This window comes from Lytechinus pictus, chromosome 2, assembly GCF_037042905.1.
Source record: "Lytechinus pictus isolate F3 Inbred chromosome 2, Lp3.0, whole genome shotgun sequence".
Classification (NCBI taxonomy): Eukaryota; Metazoa; Echinodermata; class Echinoidea; order Temnopleuroida; family Toxopneustidae; genus Lytechinus; species Lytechinus pictus.
In genome coordinates this window covers 42,880,065-42,903,395 of record NC_087246.1, presented here as the reverse complement: position 1 = coordinate 42,903,395, position 23,331 = coordinate 42,880,065, and the positions used below count along the sequence as shown (strand labels likewise).

The window sequence follows — 23,331 nt, the reverse complement described above, 5'->3', positions numbered from 1 at the left end:
CCTGGGAAATTGGTGGGGCTAGGGGGTGTCTTAGCCCCACCAATTTCCAGTGGTTAGGCTTAGCCCACTACGTTTTCACACTACGTTTTAGCAAAGTGGGCTAGCACGGTAAATAATATGGTACTATCTGGCCCTGCAAAAAAGCAGGGTTAGCCGGCTTATTGTGCTAGCACCACAATTCCGGTGCAAAGAGATGCAGTGTGAAACGAAACTGGGCTAAGGAAAAGTGGGGCTAAGCATTAGCCAATGAAAGAAGTCGAAATTGCACATTAATGGCGCTCTGTGTGGTAAATCATCAATATTAATGAGCTGTGTGATAGTCCGGGTTTAAGGCGTTAACACCGGCTAAGCAAATAGTATGGGGTTATTAAAGACAGTGTGAATAAAAAAAACATAGTATGGGGTTTAGGATAGTCTGGAGATAAGGATAGTATGGTAGTCGGGTCCAGATTTGAGAAAAGTAGACTGCCTTAGGCAAATCGTGTTAATGCTGAATTAAGAAGTGTTTTAACATAATTGTAGGGCGCTGAATCCAAATATGTTGTTTGCCATCCTTGAATTTAATGTTAAAATCCTCAAAATGGCAAACACAATATGGCTGCCATTCTACACCTTTTTTCCTCTATTTTGACCCCTAAAACTTGCAACAATGTTTTTCAATTGTTTTTGGTACTATTTGATGTCAGGAATAACATACTAAAAGTCTATCAAAATCCGCATCTGGGAAATTGGTTAATTTCAAAATGGCGTCTAGGATGGCCGCCATTCACTGAAAATTAACATATCCAACTCTTTATCCACTTTCGATGTATATTCAATGGTGTAGGGGGTAAAAGGTCTACTGATACAGGTAGAGTGAACATAAGCATGCCAGGGTATCTGGAAATCCAAGATGGCGTCCAAAATGGCTGCCATAGCCTAAAAATTCACAATTTATCTATTACCTATTTTAGTGTCTTTAATTTGGGTTTTATTCAATGGTGGTTTTAAGGGTCGAGTAGAAAATTGGGGCAAGTTACAAGGAGAGTCGGCGATCCACTATGTCCAAAAATCCAAGATGGCTTTCAAAATCCGAGCCTAAAATTGCTGTTATCTAAAAACTCTAAAAACCGACATAGTTTAATATCCGCCTGGGAAATGTGATATTGGTGTCTAATCCATGGTTTAAATGGTCAAGTAATATGTTGGGGCAAGTTACAAGGACAGTCAGTGGTCTTGTATGTCCAAAAATCCAAGATGGTTTGCAAAAATGGAGTCTCAAATGTCTGTCGTTAAGTTAAAATCGACACAATTTGTTTAATAATTGTCTGAAGAATATGATTTTTTGGTGTATAACCTGTGGTTCGAAAGGTCAAGTAATACGTTGGGACAAGTTTCAAGGACAGTCAGTGGTCCTGTATGTCCAAAAATCCAAGATGGTTTGCAAAAATGGAGTCTCAAATGTCTGTCGTTAAGTTAAAACCAACACATTTTGTTTAATACCCGCCTGGGGTATATGATTTTGGTGTTTCATCCATGGTTTAAAGGGTCAAGTAATACATTAGGGCAAGTTGCAAGGACAGTCAGTGGTCCACCATGTCCAAAAATTAAAGATGGTTTCCAAAACAGGGAGTTTGATATGGTTGTTGTTACCTAAAAACTGACATAGATTGTTTAATATCTGCCTGGGGTATATGGTTATGTTGTCTAACCCTTTGTTTAAAACTTCAAGCAATACATCATGTACATTAGGATAAGTTGGACAGTCAGTGTTCCTGTATGTCCAAAAATCCAAGATGGCTTCAGAAAAAAGGAGTCAAAGATGGCTGCTGTTACTTAATAATGGACATAGTTCATTTAGAATCCACCTGGGAGATATATGTCTACCCTATGGTTTCAATGGTTAAATAATACTTTTCGATTACTTACTATGGTATGAAGCAGTCCATTTTGCCAAAAACCTCAAAGATGGATAAAAAATGCGTCGAAAATGAGTCCCATTAGGTTAAAAATAGTCATAGCTATGTGAAAAAAAAAAGTTTGGTGTCTACGCTATTGTGGTTTGAAGGCTCAAATTATACATCGGGACAAGTAACAAGGATGGTAAATTTTCTGTTTTTTTTGTCTCGCCTGCATAGCAGAGCGAGACTATAGGCGGCGCTTTTCCGATGGGCGGCGGCAGCGTCAAATCTTAACCTAAGGTTAAGTTTTTGAAATGACATCATAACTTGGAAAGTATATGGACCTAGTTCATGAAACTTGGATATAAGGTTAATCAAGTATGACTGAACATCCTGCCTGAGTTTCAGGTCACATGACCAAGGTCAAAGGTCATTTAGGGTCAATGAACTTTGACCATGTTGGGATAATTATTTTCAAAATCTTAACCGAAGGTTAAGTTTTTGAAATGACATCATAACTTAGAAAGTATATGTACCTAGTTCATGAAACTTGGGCATAAGGTTAATCAAGTATTATTGAACATCCTGCTCGAGTTTCAGGTCACGTGACCAAGGTCAAAGGTCATTTAGGGTCAATGAGCTTTGGTCAAGTTGGGGGTATTTGTTGAATTACTATCATAACTTTGAAAATGTATGGATCTAATTCATGAAACTTGGACATAAGATTAATCAAGTATTAGTGAACATACTGCCTGAGTTTCAGGTCACATGACCAAGGTCAAAGGTCATTTAGGGTCAATGAACTTTGGCCAAGTTGGGGGTATTTGTTGAATTACCATCATAACTTTGAAAAGTTATGGATCTAGTTCATGAAACTTTGACATTAGGTTAATCAAGTACCACTGAATATCCTGTGCGAGTTTCAGGTCACATGACCATGGTCAATGGTCATTTAAGGTCAATGAACTTTGGCCGTGTTGGGGGTATTTGTTAAATTACCATCTTAACTCTGAAAGTTTACGGATCTAGTTCATAAAACTTGGACATAAGAGTAATCAAGTATCACTGAACATCCTGTACGAGTTTCAGGTCACATGACCATGGTCAAAGGTCATTAAAGGTCAATGAACTTTGGCCGTGTTGGGGTATTTGTTGAATTACTATCCTACATGTAACTCTGAAAGTTTATGGATCTAGTTCATAAAACTTGGGATATAAGAGTAATCAAGTATCACTGAAGATCCCCTGTGAGTTTCAGGTCACAAAACCAAGGTCAAAGGTCAGTTAAGGTCAATAAACTAAGGCCATGTTGGGGTAATTGTTGAATTGCCATCATAACTTTGAAAGTTTATAGATAGAGTGAATGAAATGTGGACATGGGTGTAGTTGACAAGTCTTAAGTCACCGTTCAAATGTCATTTATGGTCAATGAACGTGGTATTATGTCATTATATGAATGGTGTTTTTGTGAATGATTATTTTATAGTAGTTTTCAAAGTTAGCACTGCTATATTAAATCGCGTAATGGAGGTGAGACTGCCAGAGGCATTCCACTTGTTTCAAAATTAAAATCCATAGAGACTTCTAAAATTGCGTAAAATGACTGTTGTTCCCTACTCATGGAACCTTAGAATAGTTCTAAGCACTAAAATGATGTGTGTCTTGGAGTAATAATCAACTTTTTAACGGTACTTTTAGGTAAAAGTGTACCCCATCTTCAAAGTTTATTTTTTCGGGTTTTTACACCACCGCCGAATTTTGTACCTTGTAACACTTATTTCAAGAGCCTTAAAAACATAGCAGCGACACCAAAATAATGGTTCTACATGGGATAATATAAAATATGAAGTATTGCCATTTTTCTATCAATGGTGGCCAATTTGAATGCAATTATGCGAGCCTTCTTCAATTTTTGGACAACAAAGTATCCCTGCAATACGTCTTAACCTATATTATTTGACCCTTGAAATCATGGGAGAGATACAAAAATGTCTTTAGGTAGACAGCATATGCACTTTGCATCAATTTTTTAAGTAACAGCAACCATTTTTGAAGTCATCACACATATTTTGACAATCTGCACCACTGACAAATCTTGAAACTTATCCAATGTATATAATTTTTCTCTTGGAACCATTATTTTCTTTTCTTTTCGTTTCTTTTTGGATAAAGTCCCCAAATTAATGTTGTAACCCGCAAGTGAAAACCCGAACTGTACCGTCCCGTATAATCCAATAATTTGCAAGCGGGACCCGCTGACCCGTCGGGTTTTAACCCGCAAGTCAATTTATCTTTGAAAAATGAAAAATATTATTTCTGCAATCCCCACACTATACAGGCTCAAATTCGCCTTTTATTCCGGAGAGAAAATGTTTTTTTTGGTGACTTTGTACCAAGAAATGGGTCCGCTCTGATCTTGAAATTGAAAGCATTACGCAATTAACTCCTCTGATTGGAGCCGCAGCTCAGCGCACGCTAGCTAGCCCAGGCTGCCCAGCAAAGATCGGCAATGTTGTTTTTCAGTCCAGGTCGGTCGACACGGCGACTCACAACAATCATAATTACAATATTCAATTCTATGGGACCTCGTCTGTAAAGTAATCAAATTGAAATAAATACCAGGATAATGATACAGTCAATTTTTTCTTCTTGTATATCTGAGATATCTCCATATTATTTCCTTCTGTTTTTGTATTTCTTCCAATTCTTTGTAAACTAATACAAACGTGCACGAGGGCGCCCATGAACTTACGTAAACAGCTCGTGTTACTAGTGCTTAGCTAGGCTTTTATTTATTTTTTATTTTTTATCTCTCTCGATCGATCGGTCAAGAGAGAGGTATTTGCAAGAAACTTGCAATCCAATTTTACATCTTCAGAAATATTAAAGACTTTCAATCAATTGTACATCGGAAAAATTAAGAGATCTGGGCATTCAGGGTGCGGGGGCTTCAGTTTTCATCAGAAAATGTATGAAATAACGAAAAGAAAAAATACAAAAAGGGCAGCAAACACTCTGACCTGACGGCATGCTCTATCAGGTCATGACCTAATTTGGTAATCCAATAAGCAAACAACTGTCTCACTGCCGTGCACCGCAAATCCCTCGAGCTCAAACAGCGAGCGTTGCCGTGGAAACGGGCTCGACTCGCCCCACTCCAAGTCATGAAGCAATCCTTTCTCTACCATTCACGTGGCCTATCACTAGCTCCTTGCCAGACATGATTATGCAATGTATTCTGGCTTCTGTCTACATTCTCCGAACACATCCCCTCCCCTCTCTCTCTCTCTCTCTCTCTATCCCCCTCTCCCGGTCGTAAAACATTCCTTTCTCTGACTGCGCGCGCTGCACTGGCGCTCCTTTGAAAGAGCAACTCGATGTATTATGTCGAACTGTCTCAGTCCTGTTCACTGTTCACAAGACAAAAATACGCCGGCATTTTTTTAAAGGAAATATCTACGTCTCTAAAAGAATCTGCCACGTAAGAAGCACATGATCCTTACTCAATTTTCATTGTTAATGTTTTTATTATGCGTCGTTACTTCTCCCTTTTTTTCGTATGACGGTCTGCGGGCCCGGGTCTGCGGGATTGAGAATGAACTTGGCCCGGCCCGCAACCCGCGATCGGGGGCATACCGGCAGGTTAACCCGTACAGCAACGGGTGCGGGTTACAACATTACCCCAAATCATGTTTACCAGGTGGATATTATATCAATTTTGACCATTTTAAAGTTACAATGTCCTATATTGACGCCATTTTGGAAGGTAATCTTGGATTCTCTGACACACTCACTATCTTGTAAACATGTCCTGATGCATTTCAAGCTTTTTAATATGAACTAATTTGTTGACGCTGCAGCAAGCATTAGATTATTTTCGTTTTCGTTTTGGACGCCATCTTGGATTTCCAGGTACCCTGGACGACATTTTTAAAAACTATAATCTGTCTCTATAAATTTTGTTTAACCCTAAGTTTCATGAAATAGATACTTATACCCTAAAAGTTATGACATTTCAAAAACTTAACCTTGGTTAAGATTTGATGTTTACTTCGCCGCCGCCAAAGTCTGATTACTGCCGCCGTCAGATAGGCGACGTCCATATCTTGCTACTGCTATGCAGGCAAGGAAAAATCGGCGAACATTGAGTAAAAGTTATGATGTGAGTTTGCCAGCATCTCCCCAAAATTATCAAACATTTGGCCATATATTATTTGTCAATCAGCAGCTGTGAATCACTGCAGCCATCTTGGAATTAAAGATGGCTGACGAATCAGTCAATCGGATGCTTTGTTTGCAACCCTGGGTATCAAAAATATAGCATAGACCAAAATTCTGAAATATAATCACCTATAGAAATTGTTTAATAGGGGAAACCGCATTCAAATTGCCGCCATTTTGTTTTTTGCCAATTTGACGGTGAAAACGTCGGAATCAAGTTTGGCAAACAGCATTTTTGGATTCAGCACCCCTGAATTACCTTAAAACGATTGATAAATCAGCATTAACACAAAATGCCTAAAGCACATTTTTTGAAAATCTGGACCTGACTATGGGGTTCGAAATACAGTGTGAAAAGCATATTAAAGTGTCAGAAATTTCCCAAACTATTATCAGACTGTCAGATTGTGTACTCCTGATATTAAAGTATAAATATAATTCATACTTTGTGTCCTTATGACTTTCATGATCTTTATGATCTCTTAATGGACTTTTCTTGTGAACATATTTGTTATTGTAGGGAAGAACCAGTGAGTTTCGAAGAAAGCTGATTGATTGGATCAAAGAGAGTGGCTTCTCAAAAGTCCTATTACTCACATCTTGTTTTGCCTATGAGAAAACAGATGCTCACATTCAAAGGTAAGTCGATCAAACATATCTCCTTCATGTCTATACATTGAATTAAGCTCTCAACACAGACTGCTGTTCGACGGCACATTGCTAGCATATATTAGAAAAGTTAAGGTGATAAAAGTGAATAACTTTACTAAATTAAGAAAAGAGAACATGAACAGAACAAAATGAATGATGTCTGTCAGGTACATTGAAGTTGCTGATAAAGATATTAAAACTATAATCAGAAGAGCAATGATGTGCGACTCGAGTCTGGTCTCAGACTAGAGACCGTTTATTCCGGACTCTGACTCAAAGGTTCATAACTCGGACTCAGACACGGTGCCTGTGACTCGACTCGGCGATGAGTCAGGCACAAGGGTTATTTTGGCGCTAATGCACGCAGTGTTCATACTCTAAAATTCACCCAAAATTCACACAATATTTTCAAACATCACTCCCACAACTTTCAGCTAAGTCGGATCATGGAGTACTAATGCTACTTGTAGTCCTATGCCTATGAAATGCCAATGCGCAGTACAAGTTACGCTTGATATACCACGGAGATTGGTTGTATACACACGAAAAAGTGGCTGCCCATTTTCTGAGTTGCATGGTTATCCTTTGAACAAGGCCTCTTGCCTATAGACAGGGAATATTCAGGGTGAATGTCTTGTTGTCCAGAAGGAAATTATATAGTACATTACTAGTTTTTCTCTTGACTGCAAAAATCTGGCTTAAATTAAATATGGATGTATGGCTTGCGTTCAACACCCAACATCCCTGATATGCACTCTTACTCTTCCAAGTCACAAGTTTTCATCAGGTTTTCATGATAAAGAGTAAGCCTGAGTCGAATCGATTTTAAAATCGGTGTTCGATCAATGTCATCGAGCGCCGGTGCAGATTTTGCAAAATCGGTGCATCGAAAAAAGAAAAAAAATACGTCGGCCGGCCGATTCGTTTGGTTCACACAATCAATCATCAAAATAAACAGTAATGTCCAACTTGACTACTACTTACGTGATTTATATTGCCCCAAAAATGAAACCGATTGTGTGATTATGATGCCTATTCACCATTAATTTGAAGTTTATTTTGATCATAGTTCGAGTCTTACTCGTCTGCTCGTGCCGAGATAACTATGCACGATGAATTCATGAATGGAAGTCGCCATCGTTCGTGCATGCGCAGTACTATGCTTTAATCAAACCGGAAAATTGACGCGATCAACGTAAAATAAATCTTGCTTTCATGAACAATATTAATATTATGACCATAGAACACGATTTAATCGTAATATTTAACAATAATTTGCATATGAGAATCATTAATATTTTTATAAATTTAGAGCTTGATGTGAAAAAGCTCTTTTTCGTTTCAATTTTCAATGACGGACATCACAAGACGATCGACTTGAGTGAGTGCACTTGTCTAAAAAAATAATTATCACGTCAGGATTGATTCTCGAACATTGTCAACATGCAGAAACTCTTTTCAAGATCGTAATATCAACATATAATAACATTTTACATGACAAAACAGAGAAAATTGCGTTTGATATTTTTTTCCCATCAATTTGAAGCTAGTTTGTGCCCAACTTTGGGCTCTGATTTCATGAATGGAAAATATGTCATACGTCATCGAAAGCGCATGCGCATTTTTCTTCTTTTCTCGGAGCTCGGAGGAGACGTCCAGAGATGGAATAAAAATAAAAATAATGCCAGTATAATTAATTCTTCCATATGAACATAACATACTTTGCTGACATCGTCAATATTTTTAGTATGGCCATAAAATCTTATTTAATCGGTTTATTTAACATCCAATAATTATATGAATTTAGAGCTCGATCCGAGACATTCTTATTTATTTTGATCCCATGCTCTTGTGTCTGAAGTAAAAAATGGATTATCATTATCAGGATTAACTCTCGAACATCGCCATAACTCATATTCCACAATCTGTCTAGTAGACTTGTTAAGAGGTTGAATGCTGCATTTTTTAGTACAAATGTCCTACTTGGCACAAATGTTCCTTGGGTCAAAAGAAAAAGATTCATCCAAAGAGACACGCTGTATCTATGCAAATAAGCAAGTATTTGCATAGATACATATTTTGCATATTATGTCGATATAGTGAAAACAAGTATTTAAGAATATATATTTAACCAGAACTGCTCTAAAATTGGAAACAAAGACTTAGGGTAAGAAAGAAAAGAAAATTGTCATAAAAGGATTGGGATATCCTTGTTACAATTACCTAATTTACATGAATTATGCAAATTATTAATTAAAACAGAGTATTTTTTCATGAATCCTGAACTGTTTCATAAATAACAGTAATTAATGCACAATGTCAACATTCAACATGAAAGAGAATATATTAGCGGAAACATCGATATGCTTCATGACAGTATTAGTGTCTTAATTTTCTTAGAAAGAGGGCAAATATGTCAAAATGTATTACGTGATATTGCGCTAAAACTAGACCAAAACAACCTCTATGTCCAGTCACACTCACGAATCGGACTATAAAGAGATCAATGGTATGCCATTCGAGATAACACAATCCTTACACAATAGCTTCCATTGGCTTCTCGTATCGCTTTTGTTGGTGTGTCTGCCGCACCGTAATCTATGGGTATATACGGGCAAGTGCCGTTTCGGTATCGGTAAAACACCATTTGTTTTATGGCATCTCTCGGAAAATTTAGAGGAGACATTGCTTTGCAGGTTACTATAATGAAGCTCTGGCACATCAAAATATAATCACATGAATCATGACGAATATACTCCACCTCAATCCATATTTTAACTTTATTAGAATATATATCTTTTGGAGACCCCGAAGTGGCAAAGCCAGTTTGACATGTATTATCGACTTGAAAAAGACAGATCTATGAGACATCAGTCAACATGTTTCCTGAAGACAGTTTTTGGTTTATTTAAGCCTATATATACGCCTACCCCACCCCTCTCCGTATTTTAACACTATACAAAAATATTGTGTTTTAAAGTCACCGACAAGGCAAATTGCGTTTTTGGTAAAGCAACTTTTATATTTAGGGAACCTCTTTTATTTAGAGGGGATATTGTTCTGCAGTTTGTAATAATGCTCTAGCACAGTAAAAGCTATAACCCAACAAGAGCATGCCTTGGGGAGCCTTTCCCCTTTTGTTTTTATGTATTCAAAAACTAAATTTATTGTCTTTAGGACTCCTAAAATATTACTTTTGTTTGTATTGATATCTTGGAATAGATTGAGGAGAAAATACTCTACAAGTGACATGTAGAGGAGCTGTGGTACATTGAAGAACAGCCACATGTGAGCTCTAAACTACCCCAACTCCTTTATTGATTCCACTCTATAAATGAAATAATTTTAGTGCCCCATCAGAAGAAAGATGCATTTCTACTACACAGTAAAGCCGCTTAACAGAGAAGGCATTGTTTTATATCACAATCATGAAAATAAGTCCGTGTACATGACGGGGGCCTGTCGAAGTTGCCCCACCCCTATTTTGTTTTGACATTATATATTGAAAATATCGTCTTAATGAAGCCCTCATCTGGAAAAGGGCACTTATTAAAAGCAGCATCTATATAGAGGAGGCCCTGGCACTGGAAAGCGGGGGCTGAAGCACCCCCAAGATTTTCGGGGGGGGGGGGGGGGTGCTGCATGTATTATTCTCCATAGACAGCATTCCCAGGAATTCCGGCAGATGCGACAAAACGAAAACAAAAGTTACCAAAATAACATTCATTTTGTAGGGCAATCCGTTTTGTTTCTTTGCTTGTTAAATTTCTTGGGACAAGTGAACCTATTTTGCTTTTCAAATTTACATCAGCACCCCTGTAAAAATCGTTCACAGTTTCCTGGAGGAGACATTGTTCTAGTGCACAGGTTATACAAATAAGAAATTCTGGCAAATTAAAGCCTACTTCTCAGGAGTTAGTTTCCCACCCCTTTCCATATTTCGACTATCTTGAAATATTTCATGTTTTTGTAGCCCCCACGGTGGCAAAAAGGCGTCTTTGGTATAGTAAAGCAAATTTTTGTTTTTGGAACCTAGCTCTGTTTAATAGATAGAGGACACGTTGCTCTGTCGATTTCATGTTATTAAGTTTACTAGATCCTTTTCCACAAAGGAGCCTGCCTGTCGAAAGTTTCACATCTCATTCCGCATTCGACTCTATGTTTGAACTAGCGTCCTTTTGGAACTCTCAATTGGGACGAAATGTCTTTTTTTTTCTACATGGGAATGTCACTTCCATTTTTTATTGATTTCTTAAAAAAAACATAGAGGGGACACTCTGCCTGTCTGCAAGTTACAGGTAGAGAAAATCCGGCACATTGAAGCATATATCCAACATTGTGTGCCTGTCGAAGTACCCCCCCCCCCCACAATTCTACATATTATTTGACATATTAGATAAACCATCCTGGAAAAGGTGTACATGAGGCATCATTTCACATGTTGCATGTAGAAAATTCATGGTACAGAGCGTACCTTCATGGTTCCTCACTCCTTTCCATAACACTTTTTAAACCCCCTTTGGGGCAAAAAGCATTCCTCTTATACTTTTTGATAGTTACCATGGCTAGCTAATGTAAAGTAAAGGCACCTTTTCCAATGGAACCTCTTCATATTTTGTATTACATTACAAGATAGTGGAAAATGTACCAATACCCTTCTAAATGAAAGAATACATGTCTATGTTATGAACAATAATATATTTTGATGTGTGCCCGTGTACAAGAAATGCCATGGGGGCTCGGGCTCCAATTGTGAATGGCTTTGATGTTCCAAATGCTAATGTAACCAGAAGAGTAGGGTCTTCTATTTCTTATCCAAGAGAACAATAAGTATTGAAGTGGTTTTACAGAGTAGCAGAATTTGCAGAAATTTAATTAATAAGATAATTAGTTGTGTAACTTCTTATATGTTTCAATGGGAATAGGCTTTAATTTGTCAGGATTTCTCTCCATTTAATCTTCATGCCTCCTTTATCTTAGGACGTTAATGAAAAGAGAAATTTAATATTCAGCAAAAGCGCCCCTTTTACAGAAGGGGCGTTACTAAAAGGATATTTTGAATAGACGATAGAGTCAAATGAAAGTGATGGGGATACTTAAAATAGTAAAGGGTATAGGCTTCAATGTACCAGGACGTCTTTTAATGCAACCTTTAGAACAATATTATCCTCTGTCTTTTTTTTCAAAAGATCAGTGAAGTTGATAGCGATGCAAAACTACAATAATGCCCTTTTCTGTCTTTCTCAAATTTTTCCAAGAGCAGAGGAGGTTTCATAAATATATAACTTGTTTTGCTAACTGTGGCATCGCAGCGTTTAGGAAACTCTAACAGTTTCAGACTGTGAACGCTAAAACTCTAAAAGTTCCTTTAACTGTGGGAGCAACGTTTGTAAATATAACCCTCATTATGTTAGAAGAAAATCAATTTAGTTGATACAAGCAATTAAATAATACTGTCTTGAACTATATAATTATACCAATTCTAATTGGCATAATATGAAAAGTTGTATAGTTCTACACCTAACAAACTGTTCTACCTGTATTTAATTTTCTCTTCATGTCATAATGAACGTAAGTTTTAATTGGGAATCAGGTATAAACTGCGAAAATTAGCAATTTTATGTTCGAATTTGCATAATGTATGATAATTTATGCATAATTTATGCAAATAAGACGACAATATGGCTGGATAAACAGCTCGTTGGTAAATGTTTTCTATTCCTCCATCCAAAGATAGTTAATACTGAGTAAATGCCTAATTTTAGTGATTGGAGTTTTTTACACTATTCATGGAATTAGTATAGGTTAACTTATTAATATGTATTTATGGTAATAAGAGGTCATTTGCATAGATGTAGTGAATTCCTTGTGCCCGAATACTTTCTAATAACCCTATTTAACATATATATCATTATTTATTAAGCTTAGATCATTAAAAATCACACAAAAGCTTAATGTAGTACTAATTTGCACAATTTATGCAAATTATGCACTAAATATTACAAACAAATGAATTTAACGCAAATATTGAATATCACAAAGAAATATTTTTCTCATGTACAGTTTCTTTTCCTTTCATCATCATTAGATTGTCCAGAGTAAGACATGTTTGACTATTAAAGCGGTTTTTCTAATGTTCAGAGCATTTTGCAGTTTTATGCATAAATTACAGCAATTATTGGATTATTATGGATTATTTGCATATATCAAAAAGTTCGCTTGTCCAATGTCTTTCCCAAACCCTAAGACACATTTCTACCATTTATTATTTACATACCACATATATTGATACTTTTATTTGATTTAGATTACCCAGGATCATTTGAAAAAGAGGCACTTTTTATTGAGAATATGTATAATTTATGCAAATTAGGTAATGAAATGTATGGTTACCGCATTCTTTTGTTATTAGTTTTCTTTTTCTACTTCCACAAACGATTTGCATCAAATTTTACATTTGTATGAAGTATCTTTACATTTTTACAAGTGTTTTTAGTAACTTACTCATTTTAGAGGCTAATTTACATAATTTATGCTAATTAGGGTTAATTTGCATAGATACAGAGTGTCTCTTTGGATAAAAATTTTCCAATGGGTTCAAGGAATATACATGCCAAGAAGCACATTTGTACTAAAAAATGCAGCGATCACCCCTTGTTTTGCAGTTAACAAGTCTACTATTCCTCACAATCGTTATATCAGCATTGAATACCAATTCAAATGACCATCCAGAGAAAATTACGTATTTATTCCCATCAATTTATTTGGTGCTCATTTTGGATCCAACTACCCGCCAACTACACAATCTCAGGCAAGTTACAGCGCTCTCCGCTGGTTGCACTTGTTTGCTGGCGCTGGCAAGCACGCCTGTCATTTCGGGAGAGGGAGTGTACGGGGCTGCGGACGGGCTGATGTGTGCGAGTCTGGACTGCGAATGCTAGTTGACCGAAAATCATTTGGATCAACTCTGCATGATTCCTGTCTTTAATATTGTTTCATTTTAAACTTATATGTTGTCATCTGCAAATGTAATTGTTGAAGATATTTTGGGAAAAATTCTGCTTTGGTCCCCGGCCTTTTTTGTGTTTTGTGATCATGGAAAATACAAACAAACTTTGCTCTGTCATCTGCTTGTGCAACACTCTCGGCCAGTGCAGTGCTTTCGGTATTCCGTCAGTGCGTGCATCGCGCATCGACGCGATGGCCGGAGCAAAAAAAAATGACTCAACTTTCCCCGCCTTCAAAATTCGATGCATCGATGTTCGATCGAATTAAAGCTGTCGAACACCGGTTTTCAAAATAATCGATATGACTCAGGCTAAATAAAGAGTCCTGCTGGTAACTGTTAACCTTTTTATGAAAGAATTCCAATTACATTCATATGAATGCAGCTTCGAGAAGAATTGGATAAATCTTGCTCATTAGCATAGGGACCTGCAGCCTGACTGTAAAATAATTTAGTTAACTTTGTTTGATCCTGGCAGTCCAGTGGGTGCTCAACCTATACTATGTTATGTTCACTATGTGTTGTATTACATTGTACCAATTTTATATGCTTTTCATAAATAATGATAGATATTAGAATCAGAATGAGTTTTGTAAGTAACAACAAAATAAACTGTCAAACTCTGATGCATTAGCATTATTGAATCAATGATTCCAATGGATGTATGTATATAACTATTTTTAAAGATAATCTTAGAAATGCTGCTATCTACTAGAGATATGTTTTTTTTCAAAATGCTGCCACCAGATGTTCTCAGTCATGGGAACCTAGCTTGAGTCAACAGTAGAAAAGGAAGAGAGATTCAGATAATCTTTTCAGTTTGATTGTTAGGAATTATATCTCTGACATCACTTTGGCAATCTTTAAAAAAATAATTATTTGATATTCTCATGATGTAACACCCTGACATCTATCATATTTCTTGCACAGCAATACATATAGATATCTGATGACACCATCCCTTGAGGCTAAGAGAGATGAGTTTGTATCCAACCTCTTGAAGTATTCTCGTCTAGAGAAGAAACCTGTAGAAGAAGGATTAGAGTTGACAAGCCAACAAGACATTCCAGAGGCAGGTAGAGACATCCATCTACCCGGAGGAGGCATTGCTAGAAAACTCTTTATTGACTGGTAAAAATACAAGTCAGTTTTTTTTTTAAGTAATAGTTATGCAATAAAACAAGGAGATTTAAGACATGGAGAACCATCCAACACTTTCCCTTTATAGCCACTTCACAAACTAATCATAACATTTTTATAGTGAGGAAGTGTGTGGGATTTTGTAAAATGTTGATTTTAAAAATGTCAAATTATTCGGTTTTATCACATTTTGAAACTGTTATCATTCAAAATTTCTCCCAATATCAGGACACAATACGCCTTTGATGTATATTTCGTCATGTGTTCAATATCTATATTTGTGCTGATATGGAAATGGAAATATCCCATTTCTCTTTTTTTGGCTACAAATCATTTTTCAGTTTTTCCATGAAACTGGCGGCATCACAAGTCACCACCAGAGGCTACATTGCACCTGTATTTCTTGTGTACCTCTTTAGAAATTGGAAGCTATTTGCATATTGTTGTCACTCCATTCTTTTTACCTCCATAAATAAAAGAAATGTATTTTTTTTCTTTGGAGGATCAATTTTTGGGGTTAATTTATTCTATTTATTCTTTACTGTCCTAATTCTACTACCACACATACACCTGGTTTTTCTCTGAGATTTTTTTTACACCAATTAATCTCTGAATTGTGATTTCTACAATGTTGTAAATTGTGTAGGAGTACTTCCCTCTTAAGAGACATATGACATTCAAGATGGTATCATATGATATGGATTTTATAGTAATATATCTCAACAGGCCCGTAGACGGGTGCAATTAACTTGGGGAAAATGCCCAATTTGTTTTGGACTTCTAAAGTCAATCAGGCACGTGGAGACAAGAGTTCATTTTTTAACAAAAAATTACTTGCTTATATTTTCGCCGTATGTAAATGTCCTAAAATTTTCAGGACTTATCCAACGTGATAATATTCTATCCTGAAAAATTTTATTTCAAATAATCAAATAGTTTTAATTTCTCGCTTAAGTTTTCGCTCTGCCGAAGACTTATTTCTTGAGAAATCACTGTATGAAAATAGGGTTCTGACACAAAATAACAAGGAGTTTTTTATACCAGCAAACCCAAGTTCTATGCACACCATGATGCGGGCCCTATAACACACGTACGTTATAATCGATTATATCGCTAATCATACACAATGACCACTGCAATGAGCTATGGCACTCAAGCCCTGCAATCACTAGCCTTTCTGTACAAGGTAACCATTGATTTTTCCCTTTTTCTCAATTCTGTCTGTCTTTTACTTTATCGACATGCGATGATCGTGATCAGTGATGAAATGAAGCGTACAAAAAGCTTATACCCGCGCGGCAAAACCGAATTCTGGTCAATTTGTCTGGTACATGAATAGGGATTTCACACACTATGGCATGGCAGCTTCATTGCACTGTACTAGCAATGCCAGTGACTGCTTCACCATCTTCAGAACAAACAAAAAAGTGAATTTACTGGACTGACGTCGTCGTTTTCAGTGGGCTGAATCCGGCGTGAAAACAAATTTCTCGTGTTAAAAATCGTAAGGAGTTGGATTATTACCAGACATATCCTTATCCCGTGATTACAAGAACTGATTTTTCACACAAAGTTACCTTAATAGTTACTTTCTGATGCATCTCAGTTTTGTTCATGCTGAAGACCTAAAAATGTGAAATTTAAGCGAATTTTTGACTACTTATTTTCATTTTTTTCATGGAGAGTTTTTGACATATTTTTCGCAGTGGTGCTCCACAACAACAAAACTAACTAGAGTTTTAATTCGTCATGATGACGAACTAGCTGATCTGTCTCTGATTCTCATGATCACAAATACAATCACCATGTTTATTGAGATCAATATGATATGATCATCATGATGAAAAATGAACTTTTCTTACGAAAAGAACATGTTGAATATTCTTCAAAAAGAGGGAAATGAGAAAGTTGTGTGAAAAAGTGAAGGTCATACATATGGTACATGTTATATTAAAATGGATTTCGATCTCTTTTAATGTCCAATGTTTTATTCTATATACATTGTAATAGTCATAAAGGACCATTTGTGAAATGTTGAAAAGAAACAAAAGAGAGAAAAAAAATTATCATGTTCACCCTTGGGCTCGAACCATGGACCCTTGAGACGCAAGTCTGATACCTTACCAATTGAGCTACACTACTTCCCATAGACTTCACACATAAGCCATTTAAGAGGATCTCTAATCCAATATTGGAAGTGAAATACAGGCATGATCCTGGCATCTGATCGGAAAATTGAGACCACAAGTTTGCAATAGCGTAGAATCTCAGCTACAACATACTCAAAGCTCAGAGAAAACCCACAAGAAAAAGTGGAGATATGGCTCGCGAAATAAACAAATGTAGAATCCAGTTTTGAGAAAAAGACATTTCCCATAGAGATTACACGCAAAATGAGCGAAAATGTCATACCTCTATAAATCGCCATTTTTTTAAATGATTTGTCCCTTAAAATGTAAATATAGCCAACTTATTAGAAAGAGTATGTCCTCAGCTACAACATATCAAAAACTGAGCGAAAATTGACAAATATTTACGGAGTTAGAGTCACATTTGCATAACTATGATGACGTCATAAGAAGCAAAATGGAAATTTTGAGTTCCGACGCCATTTTGATAACATGATAAAATTTAGGGTCAAATGTGACATGAAATCATATCTCCCATCCATACTCTAATCGGATATAAAAAAAATTGGGGGTTAACAGACTTCCTGAAGAGCTATATTGAATTTTGTAAAGGCATGTTTTTGCACATATATTGTCTATGGTTAGCGTGCGCGCGTGCTGTAAATTTTGATGGAGGCTAATTTGCTTGTTACTTGTCGTAGAAGGTTGATCAAGGTATCAAATTACTCAGAATTATATTATTGATGCATTGATATGAAAAAAATGGCAATCCTATGTTGTATAGTGCCGTTACGCCCGAGAACATGCGCGTAACCGTGCGCGAGCAAATTTTTGAAATGCTTAAAATGACCTGATTCACACTCTACTTTGGTCAAAAAGTGATTTTGAGCATTTTTAAATTTTGACACGTACACGCACGTGACCTTTACATGACCTTTGATGACATGGACAGTTGACCCTTGACATGAAGTTAATGTGATGTAAATGTGGTTAACTTTTGATAATTGATAATGAAGATATGATTGATAATGTGATTACAAAATGTACATGATTGTGATTTTACAAAATGGCGTGTAGATGACGTTTCGATGACTATTTGACGTTGAACTTGTTTGGTATACATCGCATGATACGTCCGCATATTTGATAATATTTTGATGAAAATTGATAGAGGAGTTTTGCTGATTTTGATGGAACAAGAAAAGGGTGGAAAAAGAAAAATAAATAATAAAAATAAATAAATAAATAAAAAAGAAAATTCGTAAAAACATAAGAGGTGATCTGTCAACAGACACATCACCTAATAAAAATAACTAGAATTTAATTCGTCATGAAGACGAATTAGGTGATCTGTCTCTGATTCTCATGATCGTGAATATGATCACCATGTTAATTCAGATCAATTTGATTGATAATCATGATGAAAATCGAACTGTAATACCAAAAAGAATGTGTTGATAACTCTTGAAATACGGGAAAAGAGAAAGTTGTGTGAAAGATATATAGCCAATCTCCACTTACCAACTTTATGCGTGGAGAAACATCCGACAATCATCCAATATATTCAAAGTGTTTCAATTACTGCATGATCCCAATATTTGACACATTATACGCAATATCACACAGATATTATCACAAAACTAATTTGGCTAGCACAAGCGATATTTTGGATTTTTATCTTGATGAAATGACAGAGAAAAAGGGTAGAACGGACTTGAATATGAGATGAAGTGGAAGATACAATGTATGAAGTTTACTCCAGGTGAGATGATAGAAGCCCACAAAAGTAGTAATTTGACAACGTTCTCAAAACACGTGTTTCCGTGAGTAGAAAACTTTGAGAAGTGTGGTAGAAAGTAAAGTTTTCTTCCATCTTGTGATGGAGGATGTAAAAATAAAGCGATAGGGGTGAGAGAGAGGTGCCAATTCAGAGAATTTATAGTGAGTCACCGGTCAAAGGTGAATGTGATGTGAAAGATCATTACTGACCACTTTTTGACATGTTTATTGCCATGGGAGTGGAAGTAACTGGTATCCATTAAGGGTAATGTCATCTTGAACTTAATGCTGAGTAATAGAAGGCAAAGTTGAGAAATGAAGAAGGATGAAATTTGTTAAATATTGTACACATATATTGTACACGTATACATAAGCTACACTATTTCCCATAGACTTTACACATAAGCAAATGAAGAGGATCTCAAATCCAAATTTGCAAGTGAAATACGGGCATGATCCTGGCATCTGATCGGAAAATGGAGACGACATTTGCAATAGCTTAGAATCTCAGCTACAACATACTCAAAGCTTAGAGAAAACCAACAGAAAAAAATAGAGATATGGCTCACGAAATAGAGGAATATAGAATCCAAATTTGAGAAAAAGTCATTTCCCATAGAGATTGCACGAAAAATGAGCGAAAATGACATGCCTCTAAAAATTGCTATTTTTAAGGATGATCCGTTATAGCCATCACATTAGATAGATTAGGTCCTCATCTACAACATATTGAAAACTGAGCAAAAATTGACCAATATTTACAGAGTTAGAGTCAAATTTGTATAACTATGATGACGTCATAAGGAGCAAAATGGAAATTTTGAGTTCCGACGCCATTTTGATGAAGTCATGATGAAATTTCGGGGTCAAATGTGACATGAAATCCTATATCCCATCCATACTCTGTTCGAATATGAAAAAAAATTGGGGGTCAACGGACTTCCTTAAGAGCTATAATGAATTTTGTATAGGCATGTTTTTGCACATATATTGTCTATGGTTAGTTCGCGCGCGCATGCTGTAAACTTTGATGGAGGCTAATTCCGTTATTACCGTAAGTAACGGTGTATTAACCGCACCTTTTTCTCGGCGGGATAGAAGCAAAAGTCGGGGGTGCGGTTTATCCACGGTGACGGGTCTGAGCCCGCCCGCGTAACCCCTCCCGAACATGTAAGAAGTCTGCCAGTTCACAACACATCGAGTGGCCGGGCGTAGCCGCCCAGGGCAATGTCGTTTAGAGGGGTATGAGCCGCGGGTAATGGGAAGCGATTATTATGATCTTAATCAAATAGTGTCCATAACAAATGCACCCACCTTCATGACACTAATTTCGACTTTATTCTCGATTCAAAGCAGCGAAGTTCCCTGGCTAAGTTCAAAGAGACGCCAAGCATTCTCGGTAATATTTTTTCACAGCTGAGCAAGAGCCGAGAGCTAGCTGCTTGCGTTGTATTGTGGTTTGAGTGCGACTTAAGCTGGCGCTATTTATTTTAACCCCTCAAAGTCCCGTTACGCGCCAGCTTATTTTTTTCTTTCCTGTTTGCTTTTCATAAGATACCATGTACACCGTGCACCACGTATGAGAGAGACGGCACGAAGCCGTAAAACAACTGGAAAAAATGCAAATTTCTTTGTTTCTTGAACCTTCCTGTAATCCCGTATCCAAAATTCATGCTAAGCCATCGAATGCTAGACAAATTTTGAAAGCGATTGTGAGGTTGTGATGCAAGAAATGTGAAAGACACAGTTCACAATTTGATAAGATGTAGTGGTACCGTATCGAAGTTTGCAATGTACATGTACAAGAACGGCAGTGCTGTGTGTGTGTACACTGTGACTGTGAGGTGAGTGTGTAAGTGGCCAATATTGTCGGGACCTTTCTTTCTTGCTAACATATGTAGATGAATTGATCCAGAACAGCAGATTTCCGCATACCGGTAATCTCTTTGAATACTTTGAAATCTTTAGCTTAGTTTTTGTTTCTTCGTACCTCAAATATGCATGTAAATGTGAGAAGGATTTTTTTTTTTTTTTTTTTTTTTTTTTAGTCCAAAGTTGGGGGTGCGGTTAATACACGGGTGCGGTTGATACACCGTTACTAACAGTACTTGTTAGTCCAGGATAGGCCCCATAGAAAATTGACTAAACCTTGTTTTTTCATAGATACAATATTTTTTTATGGTTTCCTGTCAATTCGAGGGCGCTGATTACGAATCTGAATGATGCCACTCGTGAAACCTTGAGCATTTTCTGCAAATTGGCAAAATCCAATATGGCCGCAAAAATATGCAAATTACCCATGAAATCATAAAATTACCTGCACATTGGCTATAAAATGCATGATATTGTGTGGCAGGAGTGAATACTCTCTGAAAAAATAATTTTTGACGAAATATTTTTCTTGTGTTCAAAATGGCCACCATAGGCCCCTGTTTACTCTATTATGTACAATATGAATAGGGAAAACTAATTTTCACAAAAATGAGTACTAAACTGCAAGAAATCATGATATATGAACAAAGTACTGTATGCAAATCACCATTACTAATGAGGTATATCATTTATTATGTCATGTATGGGAAAATTGCTGTATTTTGATATTTGAAATAGTCGCCACTGGCCCAAACAGTATTACGTATAATGGTAATGGGGGCCAAAAATTTACAACAGTGAGCCCTAAAATGCATATTATTAAGATAAACGAGTGGAATACTGACTAAAAACAAAATTGTTAACGAAATATATTGTTCAATATGCCATATATATGATAAATGCTGTATTTTGAAATTCAAAATGGCCACCATACGCTCTATATTATGTACAATGCAAATGGAGAAACTAATTTTCACAAGACTAAGAAACATGAAATGCATGTAATTGTGATAACCGAGTAAAATATTGTCTGAAAACATTTTTTTATTAGCGAGACATCATTTCTTTTGTCATGCATGAGATAGATGCTCTATTGTGAACTTCAAAATGGCCCTTCAGGCCCTAACAGTATTATCTACAATGTAAATGGGGACATATTATTTTGGAAGAATTTGGATTTGCTTGACTATGACATCCATATAATCCTGTTGTATGAGTAAAGTATTATTTGAAAACATATTTCTTATGAATTATAGCATTTCTTCTGCCATGTAGGTGATAAATACTGTATTTTGACATTCAAAATAGCCGCTACAAATTATGTAACATGCGTATAGGGAAACTAATTTTCACGAGAGTGAGAATCATAAAATGCATGTAACTGTGTACGAGTAAAAATATTGTATTAAACATGATTTCTAACTACATACATCGCATATTGGTCATGATGGTGGTGATGCTGTACTTTGAAATCTAAAATGGCTGCCATAGGTCCTAAAAGTATTATGTACATTGTAACTTTTTACATATAATTTTGACAGAATTTGGCTTTGCTTAACTATAAATATTGCATGTAATTGGGATGTAAGGGTGAAATATTGTCTAAAACCATGGTTTCTAATGAGATATATCATATCTTGTATAATTAAGTTGATAAATGCTGCATTTTGAAATTGAAAATGGCCACCATTAAACCCTTTAGATTACTACACAAAATGGCATATGGCGGCCATTTTGAATGTTGAAATACCGTATTTATCACCTAAATTATATAAGATATGATATATTTTGTTATAAATCATGTTTTCAGACAATATTACACCCATACAACACCATTTACTCAAGCAAAGCCAAAATCTGTTGATATCATTTGTTCCCATTCACATTGTACATAATACCGTATGGGCCTGTGGTGGCCATTTTGACTTTCAAAATACATCACCTAACTTGCATAATAAATGATATATCTTGTTAGAAATTATGTTTTCAGACAATATTTTACTCAAGGATCTCTATTACTTACATTTATATATGGTGCTCACTCCTGTGAATATTGGTTTCCCAGTTCGCATAATACATAATACAATCAATGTCTATGGCGGCCATTTTGAAAGTCAAAATACAGTATTTTTAATAGCACAAACTTGAAACCTGAATGATATATTTCGTTAAAAATAATGTTTTTTAGACAATATCCCATTTCTTTATCACATAAATATGCATTTTAGTGCTCACTCTTGTGATTTCTTTAGTCCTCTTTCTCATTGTACATAAGATTGTTAGGGTCTTTGGCAGCCATTTTGAATATAAAAATACAACATTTATCACATACATGGCATATTAAATACATGTAATATATTTCATTAATAATTATGTTTTTAGTCCGTATTCCACTCGTTTATCATAACGATATGAAATTTAGTGCTCACTCTTGTGACTTTTCTACCCCCATTGCCATTGTACATATAACTGTTTGGGTCAGGGGCGGCTATTTTAAATATCAAAATACAGCAATTTTCCCATACATGGCATAATAAATGATATATCTCGTTAGTAATGATGATTTGCATACAGTACTTCGTTCATAGATCACAATTTCTCGCAGTTTAGTGCTCATTTTTGTGAAAAATAGTTTTCCCTATTCATATTGTAC

General features: G+C 36.1%; 1 protein-coding gene across 1 annotated transcript in view; it reads left to right on the top strand.

Moving 5' to 3' along the window:
- Positions 1-16,874, top strand: part of LOC129279424 (proteasome assembly chaperone 2-like) — a 34,306-nt gene extending 17,432 nt beyond the window's left edge. The window contains exons 4-5 of the mRNA XM_054915536.2: positions 6,622-6,740; positions 14,689-16,874. Coding sequence (XP_054771511.2) covers positions 6,622-6,740; positions 14,689-14,893 — 324 coding nt within the window. The 3' untranslated portion in view covers positions 14,894-16,874. The remainder of the gene's footprint in view (positions 1-6,621; positions 6,741-14,688) is intronic.
- Positions 16,875-23,331: the final 6,457 nt, after the last annotated feature.